Source organism: Equus caballus, chromosome 5 (genome assembly GCF_041296265.1).
Source record: "Equus caballus isolate H_3958 breed thoroughbred chromosome 5, TB-T2T, whole genome shotgun sequence".
Lineage (NCBI taxonomy): Eukaryota > Metazoa > Chordata > Mammalia > Perissodactyla > Equidae > Equus > Equus caballus.
Window position 1 is genome coordinate 37,055,919 of NC_091688.1, and position 19,885 is coordinate 37,075,803.

The 19,885-nt window shown below is 36.7% G+C and overlaps 2 protein-coding genes across 8 annotated transcripts in view; both read right to left on the reverse strand.

Moving 5' to 3' along the window:
• LOC111773501 (myeloid cell nuclear differentiation antigen-like) overlaps positions 1 to 422 on the reverse strand; it is a 31,700-nt gene extending 31,278 nt beyond the window's left edge. For 3 of the 6 annotated variants that reach the window (XM_070266969.1, XM_070266978.1, XM_070266966.1), the window contains exon 1: positions 255 to 422. The gene's annotated coding sequence lies outside the window, so the exon portion shown is untranslated. The remainder of the gene's footprint in view (positions 1 to 254) is intronic. The other 3 variants (XM_070266976.1, XM_070266972.1, XM_070266973.1) reach the window with 1 other exon arrangement.
• A 5,851-nt stretch (positions 423 to 6,273) lies between these two features.
• On the reverse strand, positions 6,274 to 18,110 carry MNDA (myeloid cell nuclear differentiation antigen). 2 transcript variants are annotated; one of them, XM_070266958.1, is made up of 8 exons: positions 17,544 to 18,107; positions 17,131 to 17,214; positions 12,834 to 13,117; positions 11,488 to 11,624; positions 10,781 to 10,948; positions 9,244 to 9,666; positions 7,624 to 7,812; positions 6,274 to 6,574 (listed from the first exon to the last, which is right to left on the reverse strand). In XM_070266958.1, the coding sequence occupies exons 3-8, from the start codon at positions 13,096 to 13,098 to the stop codon at positions 6,467 to 6,469; spliced, it is 1,290 nt and encodes a 429-aa protein (XP_070123059.1). In that variant the 5' UTR covers positions 13,099 to 13,117; positions 17,131 to 17,214; positions 17,544 to 18,107; the 3' UTR covers positions 6,274 to 6,466. The 2 variants fall into 2 exon arrangements, with proteins under 2 accessions (XP_070123059.1, XP_014595284.3); XM_014739798.3 differs by lacking the exon at positions 17,131 to 17,214 and having other exon boundaries at positions 17,544 to 18,110.
• Between the last annotated feature and the right edge of the window lie 1,775 nt (positions 18,111 to 19,885).

The following is a 19,885-nucleotide window of genomic DNA, read 5'->3' on the forward strand; positions in this document are numbered from 1 at the left end:
CCCATCAATGTTCATAGATTTTCATACTGTTAGGGGAACTGCATAGTTTCCTTCCTGTAAATATTTTATTCAAAATGAAGAATAGTAGCAGAGATACCCTCTTTTGGTGTTTTGTAACACATACATAGTTGAAAGAAGTTCCAACATTAGAAGTTTCTTATCCAGTGAAATTAAATGTGAGTCAATAGAAACCAAAGCCCCATCAATGAGACCCAAATGGAAAGGTGAGTCACCCAGCCACTTCTCCCTTCTACCTTGTTCTCAGAATGGCAGTGGCAGGACGATATCGTGGAAGAAGCATCTGTCCCTGCCAGTACTCGAGTGTACTTTCTGGGTGGAGGGAGATCTGCTATGAAGTTGCCTGTAGTTTCAATAACATGTGACACATTGACATAGTTATTGTTCGTTGACATTCCTGGAATCTAATAGAGGCATAGAATCATAGTAAAAGCTTAGCTCCTTCCTAGAGTATTTATAAATAAATTTTTCACTGGTTATCTTCTTGCCTATGACTAAGATCCATTATTTCAATGATTGAATTATGTTATTATCCTTGCCTTTCTCACTTGTACACAGAAAATATAAATGGGCCCATCTGACTACAACAATGATGCCTTCAAATTCTGAAAAAGAACTGAGCTTCTAGAAGAGTTGAGGGCCTGATAAATACTTTTCCTTGCATTTTTTTCTGTTATAAATAATGAACACAGCCTGGTGAATAGTACTGCCAAGATGTCAAATAAATGGAATCCATCAGGAGTAGATATTTGGCAGCCTATTATCTGATCTACAAGAATGATGAGGCCATGATTGGAAATATGATCCCCAAATAACTCCTAAATATGTGGATGATCAGCGGTTATCTGAAGGGACAAAGAAACTGATTGGGTTAATTCAAACTAGTGACATAGAGGAGAATTTCAAGTATCAATTTGGAAATTGTTTACCTCCACCAAAGAATGAATGAGTGAGTGAAAACCAGGGAGAATCTGACATGAATGCTACAAAAACCTGTGGGTTTTCCTGATTCTTTGTGACATACTTTAGTACTGCTTATGTGGATGCATTGGGCTGGTCTTATGGTAAAGGGTAGAAAGGGACTTCGGGGAGGTCAGAGAGAGTCACATGCAAGGGAACCCCAGAAAGCTACCAGTGGATTTCTTAGCAGTGACTTTACAGGCTGGAAGAGTGAGATGATATATTTAAAGTGCTTAAAGGAAAAAACCATGAACCAAGAATACTTTACTTGGCAAAGTTGTCTTTCAGAAATGAAGGAGTGATAAAGACTTTCACAAACAAAAAGCTGAGAGAGTTCATCTCCACCAGACCTGCATTATGGAAATGCTGAAGAGTTCTTCAAGTGAAATAAATAGATGCTAAATTAATAACATGAAAACCAAACACACTGGTAAAGGTAATCGTATAGTCGATTTCAAAATACTCTAATACTATTATATAGTGGTGTGTTAATACTCTAATACTGTAATATAATGGTGTGCTAGTCACTTAACTCTAGTATAAAGGTTAAAGGAAAAAAGTTAAAAACTATAGTTACAATGATTTATTACTAGATGCACAGTATAAAAAGTGGTAAGTTGGGAAATCAAAAACATAAAAGGTGGGAGAGTAAAAGGATAGAGTTTTTGTATGCAAAGTTAACTTGTTATCAGCTTAAAATAGACTGTTATACTATAAGAAAGTGTTATGTAAACCTCATAGTAACCACAAAACTAAAACCTACAGTAGATACACAAAATATTAAGGGAAGAGAATGAAAGCACACCGCTATGGAAAATCATGAATTCACAAAGGAAGACAGCAAGAGAGGAAGAAAGGAATGAAGGAACTACAAAACTGCCAGAAAACAATAAGATGGCATTAGTAAATCCTTACCTCTCAATAATTACTTTAAAAATAAGTGGATTAAGTTCTATGAAAAAGCATAAAGTGGCTGAATGGATAAAGAAAGTAAGACCCAACTATACTCTTCCTAAAACAGACTCATTTCAGCTTTAAGGATACACACTGGTTCAAATTGAAGGAATGGAAAAAGTTATTCCATGTAAATGGAAACCAAAAGAGAGCAGAGTTAGCTATATTTATATCAGACAAAATAGACTTCAAGTCAAAAAATTATAAGAGACAAAGGTCTTTGTGTGATGATAGAGGGGTCAATTTTTTAAGAGGAAACAATGATTGTAAGTATATACGTACCCACAATCAGAGCACTTAAATATATTAAGCAAATATTTACAGATCTGAAGGGAGAAATAGACAACAAACAATAATAGTAGGGCACTTCAATATCTGACTTTAAACAACGGATAGATCATTTTGACATAAAATCAATAAGGAAATATTGGACTTGAACTATACTTTAGACCAAATGAACCTAATAGACATATATAGATCGTTCCATCTAACAGCAGAAGAATACATATTTTTCTCAAGTGCACATGAAAATTTCTCCAAGCTAGATCATATGATGGGTCACAAAGCAAGTCTTAGCAAATATAAGGAGATTGAAATCATACCAACCATCTTTTCCACCCACAGTAGTATGAAAATAGAAATCAATAAGAAGAGGAAAACTGAAAAATTCACAAATATGTGGAAATTAAACACATTCCTGAGCAACCAAGGATTCAAAGAAGAAATCACAAAATATCTTGACACAAATGAAAGGGGAAACACAACATTCCAGAACTGATGTGATATGACAAAAGTGGTTCTAAGAGGGAAGTTTACAGCAATAAATGACTACATGAAGAAAAAAGAAAGATCTCAAATAAACAACCTACGTTTACACTTCAATGAACTAGAAAAAGAAGAACAAATCAAACCTAAAGTTAGCAGAAGGAAGGAAATAACAAAGATTAGAGCAGAAATAAATGAAATAGTGAATAGAAAAATAATAAAAAAGATAAAAAATATTGAGTTGATTTCTTTGAAAAGATGCAATTGACTAACTTTAGCTATACTAACTTAGAAAAAAAGGGAGAAGACTCAAATAAAATTATAAATGGAAAAGGAGACATTGCAACTTATACTGCAGAAATACAAAGGCTCTTGAGACTACTATGAGAAATTATATGCCAACAAATTGGATAACCCAGGAGACATAGATAAATTCCTAGAAACATACACTTATCAAGACTGAATCATGAAGAAAAAAGAAAATAGGAACAGATCAATAAATAGTAAGGAGGTAGAATCAGTAACCAATCAATTTTTGTTTCTTCCCAACAACAAGAAAAAAGCCCAGGACCAGATGGTTTCACTGGTGAGTTCTACAAAATATTTAAAGAAAAATTAACACCACTCCTTCTAGAACTCTTCCAAAACTTTTAAAAAGGAAGAAACACTCCCAAACTCATTTTACAAGGTCAATATTGCTCTGATATCAAAGCTAGATAAGGAAGGACATTGAAAGAAAAGAAAGTTACATAAATATAAATGCAAAAATTCTCAAAAAAATACTAACAAAATGAATTCAACAGCACATTAACAGAATCTTAAATCATGATCAAATGGGACTTGTCCCTAGGATGCAAGGTGTATCAATGTTATACATCACATTAATAGAATGAAAGATAAAAATCATGTGATCATGTCTACAGATGCAGAAAAGGCATTTGACATAATTTAACATCTTTACATGATAAAAACTCAATAAATTGGATGTAGAAGAAACATAGCTCAACATAATAAAGGTCATATATGACAAACTCACAGCTAGCATCATACTCAATGGTGAAAGTTTGAAAGTTTTTCCTCTAAGATCAGAAACAAGACATGGGTGTCCGCACTTACCAATCCTGTTTGATATAGTATTGGAATTCCCCACCAGAGCAATTAGGCAAGAAAAAGAATGAAACACATACTAATTAGAAAGGAAGAAGCAAAATTGTCTCTATTTGCAGATGATATGGTCTTACATATAGAAAATCCTAAAGACTTCACCAAAAAACTGTTAGAACTAGTAAGACATTCAGTAAAGTTGCAGGACACAAAAATCAATATACAAAAATCAGTTGCATTTCTACACACTAACAACAAACTGTCTGAAAAAGACATAAAGAAAACAATTCCACTTAAAAAACCATCATAACAGAATAAAATACTTACAAATAAATTTAACCAAGGAGGTGAAACATCTGTACACAATATCACTAATCATTAGGAAATGTAATCAAAACCAAGTGAGATATCATCTCACACCTGTCAGAATGGCCATTGCCAAAAAGATAAGAGAGAACTAGTGCTGGGGAGGATTTGGAGAAAAGGGCACCGTGTGTGGGAATTTAAATGGGTGTAGCCACTGTGGAAAAAAAGTATGGAGATTCCTCAAAAATTTAAAAATAGAACTTGATCCAACAGCCCCAGTTATGAGTATATTTGGAAGGAAATGAAGTCAGTATCTCAAAGAGATATCTGTTCCCTCGTGTTCATCGCAGTATTATTCACAGTAGCCAAAGGTTAAAGAAATGTAAGTGTCCATGCATGGATGAATGGATAAAGACAATGTGGTGTATATATGTATATATATATATATATATAAGTAATATTACTCAGGCATGAGGAAGAAGGAAATAGAGCTATTTGCAACAACATAGTTCGACTTTGAGGGGATTATGCTAAGTAAAATAAGTCAGACAGAGAAAGACAAATATTGCATACCCTCATTTATACGTGGAATCTAAAAAGGACAAACTCACAGAAATGAAGAGTAGACCGGTGGTTGCCAGGGGTTGGGGGTTGGAGGAAATAGATGTTGGTCATAGGGTACCAACTTCCAGGTATAAGATGCATAAATTCTGAGGATCTAATGCACTGCATGGTGACAATAGTTAACAGTACTGTATTATACACTCGTAAGTTGTTAAGAGAGTGGATCTTAAATGTTCTCGCCACATAGAAAAAGATGTGATTAGGTGAGCTTATACAAGTGCTAACTAATCTTATTGTGATAATCATTTTCCAATATACAATTGTATCAAATCCCATTGTACACCTAAACTTACACAATGTTATATGTCAGTTATATCTAAATAAAGCTAGAAAAAACCTCTCAGACTTACATCTTTTTCCTGAATCAGGTTGAAGCTTAGTTCCAGGCTGTGTTAGGATGGGTCTAGAGCTGTCATTAGTCTATTGTACGATGTTTACTCCTCATGTGCAATCTCTCTACTTTGTTAGTTTGATGCCCAGGTGCTAGAGATGTGTCTCTATTCCAGCAACATTCAACGTTGCCAATGCTGTTTGTTCTCTTGCACCTCTGTTCTGTTCTCAACCCCATAGCAACTGCTCTGTGGCAGGCCTCATTTTATCTCACCTCCTATATTTGCAACCCAGGACTCACCAACGAATGGGGCCCCCTCAGTATTCTCCCTTCTCTTTAGATTCAGTGCCATGAAAACTGATGCTTACCCCCTTGGCCCAGTGCGACTGCCATGCTATGCTTTGACACCTGCTTACTAGCCTGCAGTCAGGAAATCCTCCTAGGTAGAGATCTGGGGCAATTATGAAGCCCACCTTCTGAGTTGTCTTCTATCATGGATATATCCTGATGATGCCTATCGTCCAAAGCCTGGAAACTGTCACCTCATGTTATTTTATTGAGTTTTGTTGTTGCTTATAAAGGCAGGCTACTCTGTAATCACCAGAAACAGAAGTCAACAGTTATATTTTAAATATTGATTTTAGATATTTAATTTCTTTAGGTGATATTTACTGTCAATTAGAGTAGATTTAATTCACTATTCAATGCTTTTTGCTCTTTGCATGTCCCGTCTTGGGTAACCTTTGTCTGGAATCCACACATTTAAAATATGAGAATAAGAAGATATAGTTGGAAAACTAATAGTCAGATGTATCTACAAATCAGATAAATGGGACTAGATATTCCAAACTAGCTAGGGATGGGGGAGCTTCTTGCGTATATTGGTGCATTTGTGTAAATCACCAAAGGCGCTTCCTGAAGAGAAACCAGCTATCCATATTCCCTTCTGGGGGATATAATTACAGAAAGTGATTTTTTTCTGGACCAACCTTTCCCTGGGGCACAGTGCTTTTTGATTTGAACATGGGCTGTGGGACCAACCTGGATAACCCTAGACATGGCCATGGTTAGGGCCTTGTTTTCTGGAAATCACAATCAGAATGTAGATCCCAATGTTGGTGAAGGCCTGTGTGCTCCACCCTGTGTGCCTCCTGTGCACAACTCAACCACCCTCAAACTCATTTCTTGATTAAAGAGACCATGACCAGCACTTTTGGAGAGCGATGTGCTTTAAAAAAGGAAATTTTATTTTTTTAATTATGAGCATTTTAGATGCAAAATGTGATATTCTTAGAAAATACAGAGAAATATAATAAGCAAATTTTATAAAAGAAAGTTACCTAACCCACAACTCACATATAAAAATCTCTTAATGTGCTGAGCTGTTTCTGCTGAATGTATTGTTTAAAAGAATGTCTCAACTTTAATATCACAATTAAAGCCACCCAATTGATTTGGAGGAGGGTTCTTCACTTCAGATGGTTCTTTGTTGCCTTTCTTAGCCTTGATGACCTTGAAGGAGAGACAAGACACAATGAGATCCTAGCAGTGGACATGAAGTTAGTTCTACTTATTTTTCTCCCTTCAGCTACACTGAATCTCCTACTCATGAGTCAATCACGTCTCCTTGTCCGCTCTTGAAAGCTGTTTATTCTCTCTCTCCCATCTGCTCTCAGGAATTATTCTCTTTTAAGTCTTCTGTCTCCCCATCATCTGGAGCCTGAAAATGTGTATTTCCTGATGTTCAGCATGGGTACATTTGAAAAGGGTAGGAGTTCCACATGGGTGGTAAGGAGGAAGCACAACAGGAAGGAAAGTGCTGGTTCACCCAGTGCTAAGCATTGAGGGACGTCCTCATTGGGGCAGAAAAATGAAGGAAGGAGCAGAAGATAAATATTTTTCTCAGTGCAATTACTCTGGATTATAGGTCGAAGACAGAGATTCCTCCGTTAGGGGATCTGAGAAGTGGAACAACTGATGTGCATGTATGTGTCTGTATGCGTGAACATATCAGTCTTTCTAATTTAAGTATGTGCATTTAATTTAACTTTGATTTGTATGTCAAGAATCCCACAGTAGACCTCTGTGTTTGTGTGTGTGTGTTCCTATGTATATGAGACAGAAAGAAAATCAAAGAAAAGAAAAGTAAAGAAAGAAAATCAACCCTGTGAGAAAGAGACTGACCATTTTAGAGGATCAATTGAACTATTTCCCCAATCGCAGACAACTAGTGAGTTCTGAACCCAGGATTCAAATCACATGTGTCCTATTCAAAGCCCTGCTCTTGACCACTGTGTGAAATTATTTCCCTTTCCTTCTAATCTCTTCAAATATTTTATGGTTTAGCACAAGTATCATATCCTTTTGAAGTCTATATGAATGCAATTTTCTCGTATCTTTTAAAAATCCTTCTCTTGCAAATGAATGCAAGAGAACTGTTTGTGTTCTCCTCCCCCCTGCTGGACTCTATGTGTAAAAAAACCAGGAATCTGGTGTTCTCAAAACCTAAACAAAATTATTTGCCATTTTGGAAAACTAATGTTACTCTACCCAGTTCCCACCTGAATGAAACTGTGATTTCCACATGTCAGTTTCAGCCTCTTGTCAAGTGTTCTCAATTGAAAGCAGAAGAGTCGAAGTTTATCTCCTTCCTCACACTTGATATTGTGCCATTTTCCATTCCCCACTACATCCATCTTTCCTGTTTTATCCTCTATTTCATAGATCGTGTTCTTGTTATTCACTTTTTTCTGCAACAGAAATTTAATATTCAGTTTCTGAAAACATAGTAACTTCCAGATGTATGAGAAAGACTCTTGTGACACAGTAAATACAAGATATATAAAAGTAATTACAGATACATATACATATAGCTTTGGCAAGATTTTCTCAGGGAACTTTGTTTTTATTATTCTGCTTTTTAATTTTTTCCTTTCTTGTTCTAGATGTTTTCTAGCTGACAATTCTAGAACAATGAGTTTTCTTCCTGTTTTCAATGGCTCACAACTCAAGGGCAGCTTTAATTCCTTAAAACAACTGGAATCAGAGGAATCAGAAACCTGAGTAGACTTCCTGGGCTCCTGTCCTTATGCAGAAAGGAATGGATGTTGCCTACCACTATTCATTCAGTAGGTTATCAAGACTCTATATAACAAGTAAGGTTCTAGAAACTCACTAATTCTCTTTTTCAACCTTCTCCCATTACTCCTGTCCAATATCTTAACCCCACTGACCCAAATCCTATAGCTCATACTTTACAGTGTTTCACTCATTTAAGCTAGACTCATCAATTCTATAATTGCATTTATAAGCACAATCTCTTAAAGACAGTGTACAAAAGTAATAGAGGTAAATTAAGTGATTATCCTAGAAGACAGGTGCATAGGGTTATGAAATAGTCAATCATATAAAATATTAGGTGAGTTTATAGCAGTTCGTAAATTTTGAAATTTTTACAAAATTGTAAAAGCTGTAAAATTGAATCTATTGAATTCATCAACGCATCATGCTAACCAGTACCCTGAATTTGAAAATTGATATATCAGTAAAACTTTATATGCCTTTTTTTTGGTAAATAGGGGCATTAGATTACCATGTCTTCCAAATATCAGGCAGTACAATATTTCCCAGTCTTCAATAAATTGTTCACAAATAATTGATTAAATGAATAAGATAGAGGAGACAGCAATGACTGTTTATGTCATTTGCCTAATTTTTGAATGTATTTGCATTCAGGAGAATACAAGCCAATCTGTTATTACTCTGAATACATGGCACAACCAGAATTCAATCTTGGGAGGGCAATCTATTCTTCAAGGTAAAAAGAAAATAATGATTTATACCGTTGTGGTGGAGATCAGAAATAAAATTATTAGCACGCGCATATAGATCTATAACTTGCATTGTCCTTGTTCCTGATAGCTGAGAATAGATAATCATGACAATGACAAGATTTCTTAGTGAATCTTTTTCAAAGAACTTGTATGGGGATATCTTGGGTAGAAGAATGATAATAGGTCACCTAGTCCCATTTCCTGTAATTTGGAGACATGACCACATATCTCTAGTCAAGAGAAAGTCCTGGGTTCCAATATTCAGTCAGTAAGCAGAGCTTGGCAAGGGAAGAGGTTTACTTCTTTCAGATGTTTGTGGAGAAAAAGAAAATAATTTTAAGGGATTACCTGATGTAACACAAACAACCCATAAACAAATGTTCCCGATGCTTGTTTGTGAAGATTATCAATCTTGGGAGTTTGATTTGCTCCTTTGATAATTCTGGTAGGGACCTCAATCTTTTGATCAATACCAGCTTCAGATACAGATGATGCTTCATTTACCTCCAGGATTCCTTTACATTCAAAGTAATCTGATATAGTAATGATTTTCTTTTTCGTAAATTTCTCTTTGAGGTTGATGTTTAAAACCTTCACTTGGAAATATTGACTTGTAGTAGCCACAGTAGCATGAAACATTTTCTTTTTCCCCGTTTCTGGGGACTCATATTCGAATGGCTTTGTTGCTTTCAGTACCATCACTATCATTGGGCCCTTTTGAAGAAAACCTCTTCCGGCAGCTCTCTGGTGTTGGACTTGCATTATCTGGTTCTGTATTGGACAGAAATAGGAAAATAAACTTACAAGTTTGAGCAGGGAATATAAAGGTACTTTCTCATGAGTGAAAACTCAATCTCAACTTTTGGCCAGAACAAACTTCACAGCTATTTGGAGCTGGGACCTGGCTAGAAAGGAATTGCTTAGCAGAAAGGAAAGGCTAATAAATCAGTATAGCTTAACCAGCAGAAGTATAAGGTAGCAGATAATGGCATGGAAGTTAGAACACACTCATTTAAACAGAATAATCTTTCTGAATTAAAGCATGATCCTCAGCAAGAGCAACATAGAATCGTGGATGATGAGGGGATTGTTATGAAGTACCTAAAGGATAGATTAAAATATAATAATAAATTCAAATTTATCCTCTACCCACTTAAATAACCAAAGAAAATAAAAAGAGTGTAAAAGCAACTTGGATAGCACTGCAAATGGAGAATGGAGCCCACCACAAGCCACAGACATTAAAGGTTTTCAGTTATTGCTGGTGTACCCAGGGCCATTTTGAAGGTCTGACTCATATTGCCTCTTCCGCAATTAGTGCTCTGTTATTAACAGTAGTGAGAAAGACATGTTGTGGCTCAAAATCCCCTATTCTCAATTGGCTTAGGTAAAGGAGATCTGATTAGAACCATGTCCTCCTCTGTGTATCCACAACATTTCCCAATAGCTGGGATGCTAACAGAAAAACAGAGGACAGGTTTGCTTACCTCTAATTTCCTTTCTCCACAGTGGCCTGGTTTATTTGAGTTGCAGTAGAATACTGTCATGAAGAGAAAGTTGCCTGATTTGTAATAGGAAGTATGAAAGGCTAAGATGGGTCATGGGTCTGGAGAACATGGAGGCAAGCTATTTACCTCAACAGACCATATATACTTAGAGGACTCAGACCTGAGATGTTACACATGGTGATCACCTGTGAGTGATGGGACTTTACCTGGATGTGGTTTATCATCAATGTGACCAATTTACCATAACAAGGGAGATGCCTTTGCCAAAGCTAGTTAATCAGTAACAAGAGTTATACATGAGAATAACTATAGTAACTGTGGAATGCACTGTTACTGGGTTGAAGAAGACTTGGAAAAGAGAAACAGGAGGTGTGTACCTCAGCCAAGAAAGTGGAGGATGGAGCGAATGATGAGATCTGAGGAGGTGGAGGATTGCCCATGATCGCAGATGTGCTGGCTACTGAAGGATAGACAGGCTGAATGTGCTCCTGGGTCACCTTTTTCTTTTTAGTTCCAGTGTTTTCTTTGGTTGTGTTTCTTCTTTTCTGAAAGTAGTTTAATTTTTCTGTTAATGGTTTTCAGTATTAAAAGAAGCAGAACATATTTTCATTACTTTGTACTATGTTCTATTTATATGGAATGTGATGTCCTTGGAAATTCCAGGGAGTTCCAACCCGTGACCTAAAGAGGTGGCCAGTAGGTAAGAGTGGGCATAGATGGTAGCGTTTTAAAAAAGCGACGGTTAATTTAAACAAACACATTCCTTGTCTAATCACCTCTGTGTTGGGATGGGAAGAGCACTGGACTTGGAAGTAGAAAATCTTGGTTTGTATAAGCTAAGGCAAAATGAATTTACAATCAGATTGTTAACTCATCTTTAGATTGAGGATGATGTCATTCTATTTATGTCACAGAAATTTTTACTACAGCTTTATAGTGACTTGTTCTTTGCCTGGCACAAAGTAGATGGTCCATATTCCTCAATTAGGTAAATTTGAACTGCTGGAATATTAATAAAGAACCAAGTGCCATAGCAGAGTTCTTCCTGTGGGACTTCCATCCTGTTCTTCTTCCTCAAGCTTACCTGAGCCACAGGAGTCTTCTCTGCTCTTTCAGATGTCACATTACTACTTGTGGTGGGTGCAGGTGCAGCAGGACCTGCTTCTCTTTGATCTCTCTTTTTCAATTGAGTTGCTCCTTTTTTCCTCTTTTTCACTGCGACTGATGCACAAACAAAGAGGACACAATAAACCCAGAGCAGCTGGTCTACGACAGCTGAAGCAGTTTCAATGTTATTTACTCACGGCTCCCGCTTGTAGGTCTAAGTATGCTTTTGTCCACCTCTTCTGCATTAGCCAGCCTGGCACAAGGGGACCAAAAGCAGCAACACAGGCAGGAAGACTGTCTCGTGCTTCCTCAGTAGTTTTCGTACTCACTCCCTATGCAGTAAGGCTCTCTTTCTTGTCCTCTGGATCCCATGTACCTCAGTCAAACTCTCTCTCAACTCTGTTTCCTTATCATGGCCCTTTAAAAAACCTTTAAAAGGTTTTCATGATGCTGACTGGTTGATCATGTTCTATAAAAGATCTATTAAAATTATAGAAACTACAGAAAGCAATTGATGATGTGGATTTGTAAGGTGATAAAATGGTGATATTGGCCTTTGAATTTTTAAAATTTTGTTTTTACCCGGTGATTTTACAAGAGGGTAAGTTCTTCACATCTGTGAGAGGTAGGTTTTTATGTTAAGTACAGCTGCATATTTGTTACTAGAAGGGATAATGATTATGCAGCAAATGGTCTTAATAGAACAGGCACATTAATTGGTTAAATATAAATGTTTTTAAATAAGCTACAATTCTTATTTATTTATCGTTTTCGAGGAAGTTTAGCCCTGAGCTAACTACTAACCATCTTCCTCTTTTTGCTGAGAAAGACTGGCCCTGAGCTAACATCCATGTCCATCTTCCTCTACTTTATACGTGGGACACCTACCACAGCATGGCTTTTGCCAAGCGGTTCCATGTCCGCACCCAGGATCCAAACCGGCGGATGCCAGGCTGCCGAGAAGCGGAACGTGCAAACTTAACAGCTGTGCCACCGGGCCGGCCACATAAGCTACAATTCTTAAATTATTATTTTGTTATTTTCTAGCATTTCTAACGTACTGGAAACCTCAGCCTCTCATCAACTCCTTCTGTCTTTTGTTCTTTATCCTCACCCCAAATACACCCTCCAACACACATCAATCCCCTTCATAGGAAAGGGGATATCATAAGTTGTCAACTTGTTGGCCTCTACAGTACTAACACAGTCATGGCTACTGAATCTTAAACTGGGAAAGGGATGTTTCAACTGAATAAGTGAGGGTTCTAGTCAAGGTCGAGGATAGTGCAGACAGAGCGAGAGTGAGGAGTTCTTCCTCATTACCTTTTAACTTTTCACTTCTCAGATTTTTAACAAGGCTTTTAAGTTCTGGTATATCTTTGTACAAGTCTATTAGTTTGTCAACACAGGTGGCTCCTCGATACTTTTCTGCCATTAACTTAGCAATCTCAATTTTACTATATTCATCTTGAGGTTTGGCAGTCAGTTGTAAACCATGGGCCAATAGAGATTTAACCATGCTAAAATGATATGCACTGATGGGCTCTAATCCTTTCAGAAGAACAATTTTCTGGTATTCATTCACCATCTCTCAAGTTACGGATGACCTATAAGAGAAAAATAACACACAGTGTTACACATTTACGTAGACAATTTCAAAGACTGTCAATGTTTATGTGAATGAGTGGTTCATGTCAAAATTTTATCCATAGGTGCGTGTGACAAAAAGGAACTTAATTACCAGAAATATCATTTAGAAAATTTTTTGAGAAACTGCGTTAGGAAGATCTAAAACATCATTAATGGTGATAGTTGAGTTGATTCAGGGGTAGGTGTGGTGGAAGAAGGCCTGGATATAAGTCATTGTTGCAGTGCTTAGAATATGGACTCTATAGTGTCAAACTCCCTGGTTCCTCCTCCTATCCTTGATTAGGGCTAGAATCTGGCCATGAATGTCTGTTGGTGGTTCCTGACTCTTCCCACACCCAATATGCCTGAAGGGGCCTATGTGCAAAATGGGCTGCAGCCTCTCACCTTGTGTGAATATCCTGCTGCCACAGCACTACAGTTTCATGCTGGGTACCTCCCCTAGTCCACTTGGCCCTTCCCTAGTCAGCTCTAATTAGCATCATCTCTCCCTGGGGTTGGACCATGTTCTTTGTGTCCTATGTGCGTATATCACTATCACTTTGCTGGCCTTCTACCTGCTGCCTAGTGTAGGATCACATCACATTGTCTGGGATTACTTAACAGTTGCTTGAATTTCCTCCTTCCAGGCTTACTTTCTCTAATTAGTTATTTTCATAGATCCAGTTATCTTCCTATAAACCACATTTCTACACTGCTCGAAAGTATTCAATAGTTTCCCATTTTCTTTAGGAAAAATTCCTTGATCTTTAGCCTGACTTGGAAGGCCTTGAATAATCTCTCTTTCTTTCTTCTCTCACTTTCTGTATTTCATATTTAAGTTCCAGAACTAGGCAAATCTTGTCCTGTTAGCCTCTTTTATAGAGTATACTTCCTACCTTTCTTCTTGAAAAGTAGATCTAGAGAATACACAGTCTTCATGAAATTAATCAAATTTAATTTAGAAGTCTGCCAAATTATGTAAATATGCAGTTGTACTCAGCATGTATCTAATAATACGGAAACTCTTACATAGCATGTTTTTATATATAATGTCCTAAGTTCTGAATATAATATAGCTTATGAGAATCACTATTTGTGAAAATGACACTTCTATCATTGTTTCTCCAATGTCTTTCATCAACACATTGACTCAGGAAGCAGAATATGAGTATTAAAAGCTTCAACTTTGAGTTCAGGAGATTTGGCTCTTGGAACATAATAATTCGGCTATAGAGTTCAATGTATATAATTAGAATATAAATTATTGATTTGTAAGTTTAGGTTGAAATACATCCCACAAGGAGACAACTTTAAACTAAGAAGTAGAAAACAGAAAACAAAATGTAAGACATGTCAAAATACAGGAAAAAGTATCAGCATACACGTGTTATTAGTTGCAAAAGGAGTGAAAACTAAAGTGAAAAGGAGAAAATACTTGAAGAAACAATGAGATAAACTTCTTGCAATTAAAGTAACATGAACATCTTTAGATCCATCAGGCCAATAGAATGCTAGATCAGACAGTGAAGGAAAAACCCACATGAAGACATAATGTAGAGAAACTGAAGAATATGCAAAAACAAGAAAAAATTGACACTTTCAGAGAAAAAGAATAACTCACTTACAAAGGTTCAAAATCAGATTCTCAAGAGCGAAAATACATAGAGTAATTTTTTTTTTTTTGAGGAAGATTAGCCTGAGCTAACTACTGCCAGTCCTCTTCTTTTTGCTGAGGAAGACTGGCCCTGAGCTAACAACCATGCCCATCTTCCTCTACTTTTTTTTTTATATTAGGGACGCCTATCACAGCATGGCATGCCAAGCAGTTCCATGTCCGCACCGGAGATCTGAATGGGCGAACCCCAGACCGCTGAGAAGCAGAACGTGCACATTTAACCGCTGCGCCACTGGGCCAGTCCCTGGAGTAATTTTGTATAATGTTTGCCTCAAATCCACACCAGCACTTTTGAAACCTCCCAAAATTGTGAAACCAAAAGTTGTGTGTGTGCACGAATTTGGTAACAAAATTTATTAGAAAAAAATACTTGATGTGAGGCAGCAGGAGTCTATGTATAATTTTTTAAAAATTCCACTTTAGTGTGAATGCTCATATTGTCTTATTCCTGAAATATTAGCACATTTAACATGAGAGTCAGGACCTAGACCCAAATGGGCCATCTATGGGCTGCTAAACTATACACAGCGAGTGCCTTAAATAGTCTTTCTGAAGTCACTCAAATTCTGAATTCCAAACCCTATGTGATCCCAAGGGTTTCAGAGAGATGTTGCCAACCTAATTTGAAGAAAAAATAATTTTGAAACAGGAATTTTATATCTAACCAAAATGACATTTAAATGTGATGGCTTAGATATGAATCTCTCATGTTTCTCAACACAATTAACAATCAGAAGATTTGCAACACAAAGACCTATCAAGCATTCTTTTGGAAATAGTATTCAACAAGAAAATAAAGAAATCAGGTAAATAAAATGTTGCAGGCAAAAAAAGTAAGAGTGAACAAGACCTTGATGTAAGTCTTTTAGTGTTTTAAAAATGAATAACTGAAGAGATGGGGCTAGCCCCGTGGCCGAGTGGTTAAAGTTCCACGCACTCTGCTTCGATGGCTGGGTGCGCTGGGTTTGGACCCCGGCTGGAGACCTCCTCCACTCTCCAGCCATGCTGTGGAGGCATCCCATATACAAAGTGGAGGAAGACTGGCACAGATGTTAGTTCAGGGACAATCTTCCCCAAGCAAAAAAGAAAAGGAGGATTGGCAACAGGTATTAACTCAGGGAAAATATTCCTCACACATACACACACAGATAACAATAACTGAAGAGAAACGAAACAAGAAGTTGATCAACGTGATGGGGTGAATGTAGGGAGAAAAGAGGATATGAGTGTTCATTAAGTTACTTGTTCTTAAAGAGAAGTTAGAGATATAAATTTAAAACTATTGACAAGAAGAAGAAGAAAACATAGAATAAGTATTACAAATGGTACTTACAAACTAGTCAAAATACAACATTTCAACTAATGTACATAATGCTGAAGCCATTAAAAGAAAAAGTTTTCAAACTGGATTTAAAAAAATCTACCTATATGTTGTTGACAAAAGATTTTTTAAAGGTTTAAAAAACAGTTGCAAAAAAGTTTTATCATGCAAACATTAATTTAAAGAAAGCAGTATATCTTTATTAGCCTAGCTTTAAATAGACCTTAAGACAAAGACTTTCATCAGAACTGGAATTTCACTACACAATAACAAAAGATTTAAGTTCCAGAAAGAATTCAACTGTAACAGTTTTGATTATGCATTTATCTAAGAGTAATAAGTACATATTATAACTAATTCATATTTCATTATATTATTATAGTTAGTATTATGCAGTATATTTCTCTCACTATGTTTACAGACATATGTAATATTTATACTAGAAATTGAAAGAAGTATAAGGAAAAGTTGACAGAATCATTATAGCTTGAGACTTTAGCATTATTGCTGAATGAAGCAAAGAAAAAAATCAGAAGACTATTTAGAAAAACTGACCAACACAGTTAAGCTTCAATAAAACGCTTCATCTAACATTTAGATAACTCTGAAACCAATATTTCAAACTTTACATTCCTCTTAGAAACATGAAATGTTTATGTACCAGGCTCTACAGAAAGACAAAAGCATTCAAAAAGGTAGATATAGATTTAATGGTGTCCAACTGCCTCCTTCCTACAAACTCTCACTGTCAAAGTCTACCTCTGGCTTTGAGGAAAGCAGGGAATTAGTCCCCAAAAAACTGAAATACTGCCTCTCGTCCTCGGTGTAGAATGAAGCTAAAGTACTTATGAATATATCAAGATGCCACGTATTTGAGTAAACACATTTGTTAAACAGAAATTTTTTATTTCTTGCGTGTTCTTGTTCTCATGTTTTACAAAACTGGAATAACATCATATAATATAGTTTTATGTCTAGAGGTGTTTTTTACTTACTATTATTGTATAATACTTTTTTTCATGTCATTGTCTTGTCTTTTACCCAGGCCTCTACCACAACTACTAAGTTTTCTTCACATCCTAGAGGGAAGAAAACCAAAGACCTCTTCTAAATATTAATTCATGCTATAAACACCTGGAGAATGAATTTTCAAATCTGCAGTAGTCACAATGCATTTGGCTTTGTTCAGACCTCTGTTGTGATGGGATGAAAGATACCTATTATCTTCGTAGAAGAGTGAGGATTTAGAATCAAGCTACCATATTTTTCACTTTTCTGAACATGTTAATAGCAGCCTTACTCCTCTCACCCCTACTCAAAAGACTCAAAAACTAATTTTCCTCCTGTGATATTGCGGAGATCAATGAGGTACCCAGATCTCCTCGACAAAAATCCTAACAGGACTCACCTCACTGAGAGTTCTTCCACAGTAGTCCAGATCCGGAGATCTTCTTCAGAAATGTGGCAATCAGTACTTGTTTTGTTTGAGTAGGAAGATAAATCAGTAAACCTCTCAGAAACAGAACTGCAGGATGTTACAATCTTCTGAAATGCTAAAAAAGCAAAGATTTTTCAAAGATAACAGAGAAAAGTGGCACTGGTTAGAGTCACTTAATAACTTGATTGGTACTGCTAACTGTCTCATACTGAGCTATATCCCGAGAGACACAGAAGTTATGAAACAATTTTGAGACTCCTCCCATAAATGGTCTTAGGTTTCTATTTCCTTAGTCATAGAAACAGAATAGTTTTCTTGATGTAAACCTCTGAGTCATAATGAAAAGCCAGAGCCAAGTTAGCACTTATTTATTTACTTATTTACAAATGTCTGAGAGGAGTTGAGCCATTAGAACTTTCTTTTCCAATAGACTTAAGTAGACACCAAAACCCCTTAAAAGAGGCTCAAATTTCAAAGTGGAAAGGCAAGACACCCAGTCTCTTCTTCCTCCTTTTCTGCTCACACAGTGGCAGCGGCAGGAAGAGGTCTTGGAAGAGACATATATAGCTACCAGTCCTGACCACACCTCCTGGATGAAGAAACATTGTCTGTGAAGTTGCTTGTGTTTTCAATAGTATGTGATACATTTACATAGCTATTAATAGTTGACATACCACAGGCATAAAATCGCTATTTACATGTAAGTTCTGCCTAGAGTATTTGGAAATGAATTTTGCACTAGTTAACCTTTTGCCCAATGACTAAGGTCTATTGATTCTATGATTCAATTTTATGCTTACTCTTGACTCTCAGAATTATTCACAGATAAACACAAGTATGTAATGAGTTCATATCATCAATTACATCAATGAATCCATCAAATTCTGGAAGAACATTGAGCTTCTAGAAGGGATGAGGACCTAATAAATATTTTTTTCTAAAAATTTTTTTTCTATATAGTACAATGGATACAATTTGAAGAATTGCAACCCTGAGAAGTCAAATAAGGGAACCTATCAGCATATAGTATTGTGGTAATCCACTATCTGATCTGAAGGATGAGGCCATGAAATGAAGAAGGGATCCAAAGACCTGTTACGTTTAGTAGATGATTTGAGGTCATCTGAAGGGAGAAGAAAACTTATAGAGTTAATTCAAACTAGGTTTGTGGAGGGGAGACAGTTGAAGTCTGGATTTGAAAAATGTCTCAATGTGCAGGAGTAAGTCAGGGAAAAGCAAGGAGGATCTAGCATTAGTGCCACAAAAACTGAGGAATTTTCAAAATTCTTTATTATAGACTTTAGAGCTGCTATGTGGATTCACTCAGCTGTCTTAATGTAAAGGGTACAGAGGGACATTAGGGAGATCAGAGGGTCCGAATCCAGAGACCAGGAGGCAGCAGACACACAACAGAAATGTCTGCGAATCAGGACATTTTCCTCTCCTTTTACCAGAAACTAACTTATGTGGAGTGACACCCTCTGTTGTTTCTATAGCAGAAAACACATACATTTCTTGCTCAAATGAAGGGAAGTTGGAACAATGCTCCCAAATCCATATTGTGCAGTTTGAATTTTAAAAGATAGAGCAAAGTCTTAGAAAAAAATGAAGATTTTCCTGACTCTTAGTGGCCAAACAATTGGTGATTTGGGCCATCGCAGAGATACAGAGGGATTTATGAGGCCCTCAAGAGTGTTGAGGAACAGTGTTCTTCTAGAATTTGTAAGGCTTCATAGTTATTATGAAACGAGCCGATTGGGAAATGAGTCAGGTGGGAAATGAGAGAGCTCTTAATGTGGGGAAAAACGTCTGGAAAAATCTACATGATCTCTTATCATCTCAAGTACTATTCCAGAAGATCACTCAAAATCCTCAGCGAGGAGTCCACACCAGGTTGGTCTCCTATGTGCATCTGACCCCAGCAGTCTCCTAAGGAGAGGAGTTAGCAAGTAGAAGAGAAGTTTCATCAATAAATAAGTCAGGTCCTTAAAATTCCACATCAGACCTCAGACTAAAGGTACAAGATGTGTAGTTGCAGAGAAGAAAATAGAAGGGACAAATGTTTTGGGTATCGTCAAATCAAAACTCTTCTCCACCTCTCATGTCTAAGGGCCAGCAAACCTATTAGAACTTGAGCCAGAGCTGGCCAAGTGGATTCATGCATTTATCAAGCTATCAGTGACCTGAGTTAGTCTCTTACAAGAATCAACATTCGGCCATGTTCATTTCTTTGCTTTTTGGTGGTTTTACTGTTTGCTTACTGATTACTGTTTGTTTAGTTTATTTCCTTTGTTGTGCAGAAGCTCTTTAGT

What these genes read in the sequence shown, in the direction of transcription:
- MNDA (XM_014739798.3), bottom strand. Translation starts at nt 13,098, where the DNA reads ATGGTGAATGAATACCAGAAAATTGTTCTTCTGAAAGGATTAGAGCCC. An exon ending in CCTCCACTTTCTTGGCTGAG is followed by an intron (nt 9,667 to 10,780) that starts GTACACACCTCC and finishes TGTCCAATACAG; the next exon opens with AACCAGATAATGCAAGTCCA. An exon ending in GAAATCACAGTTTCATTCAG is followed by an intron (nt 6,575 to 7,623) that starts GTGGGAACTGGG and finishes CTCTCCTTCAAG; the next exon opens with GTCATCAAGGCTAAGAAAGG.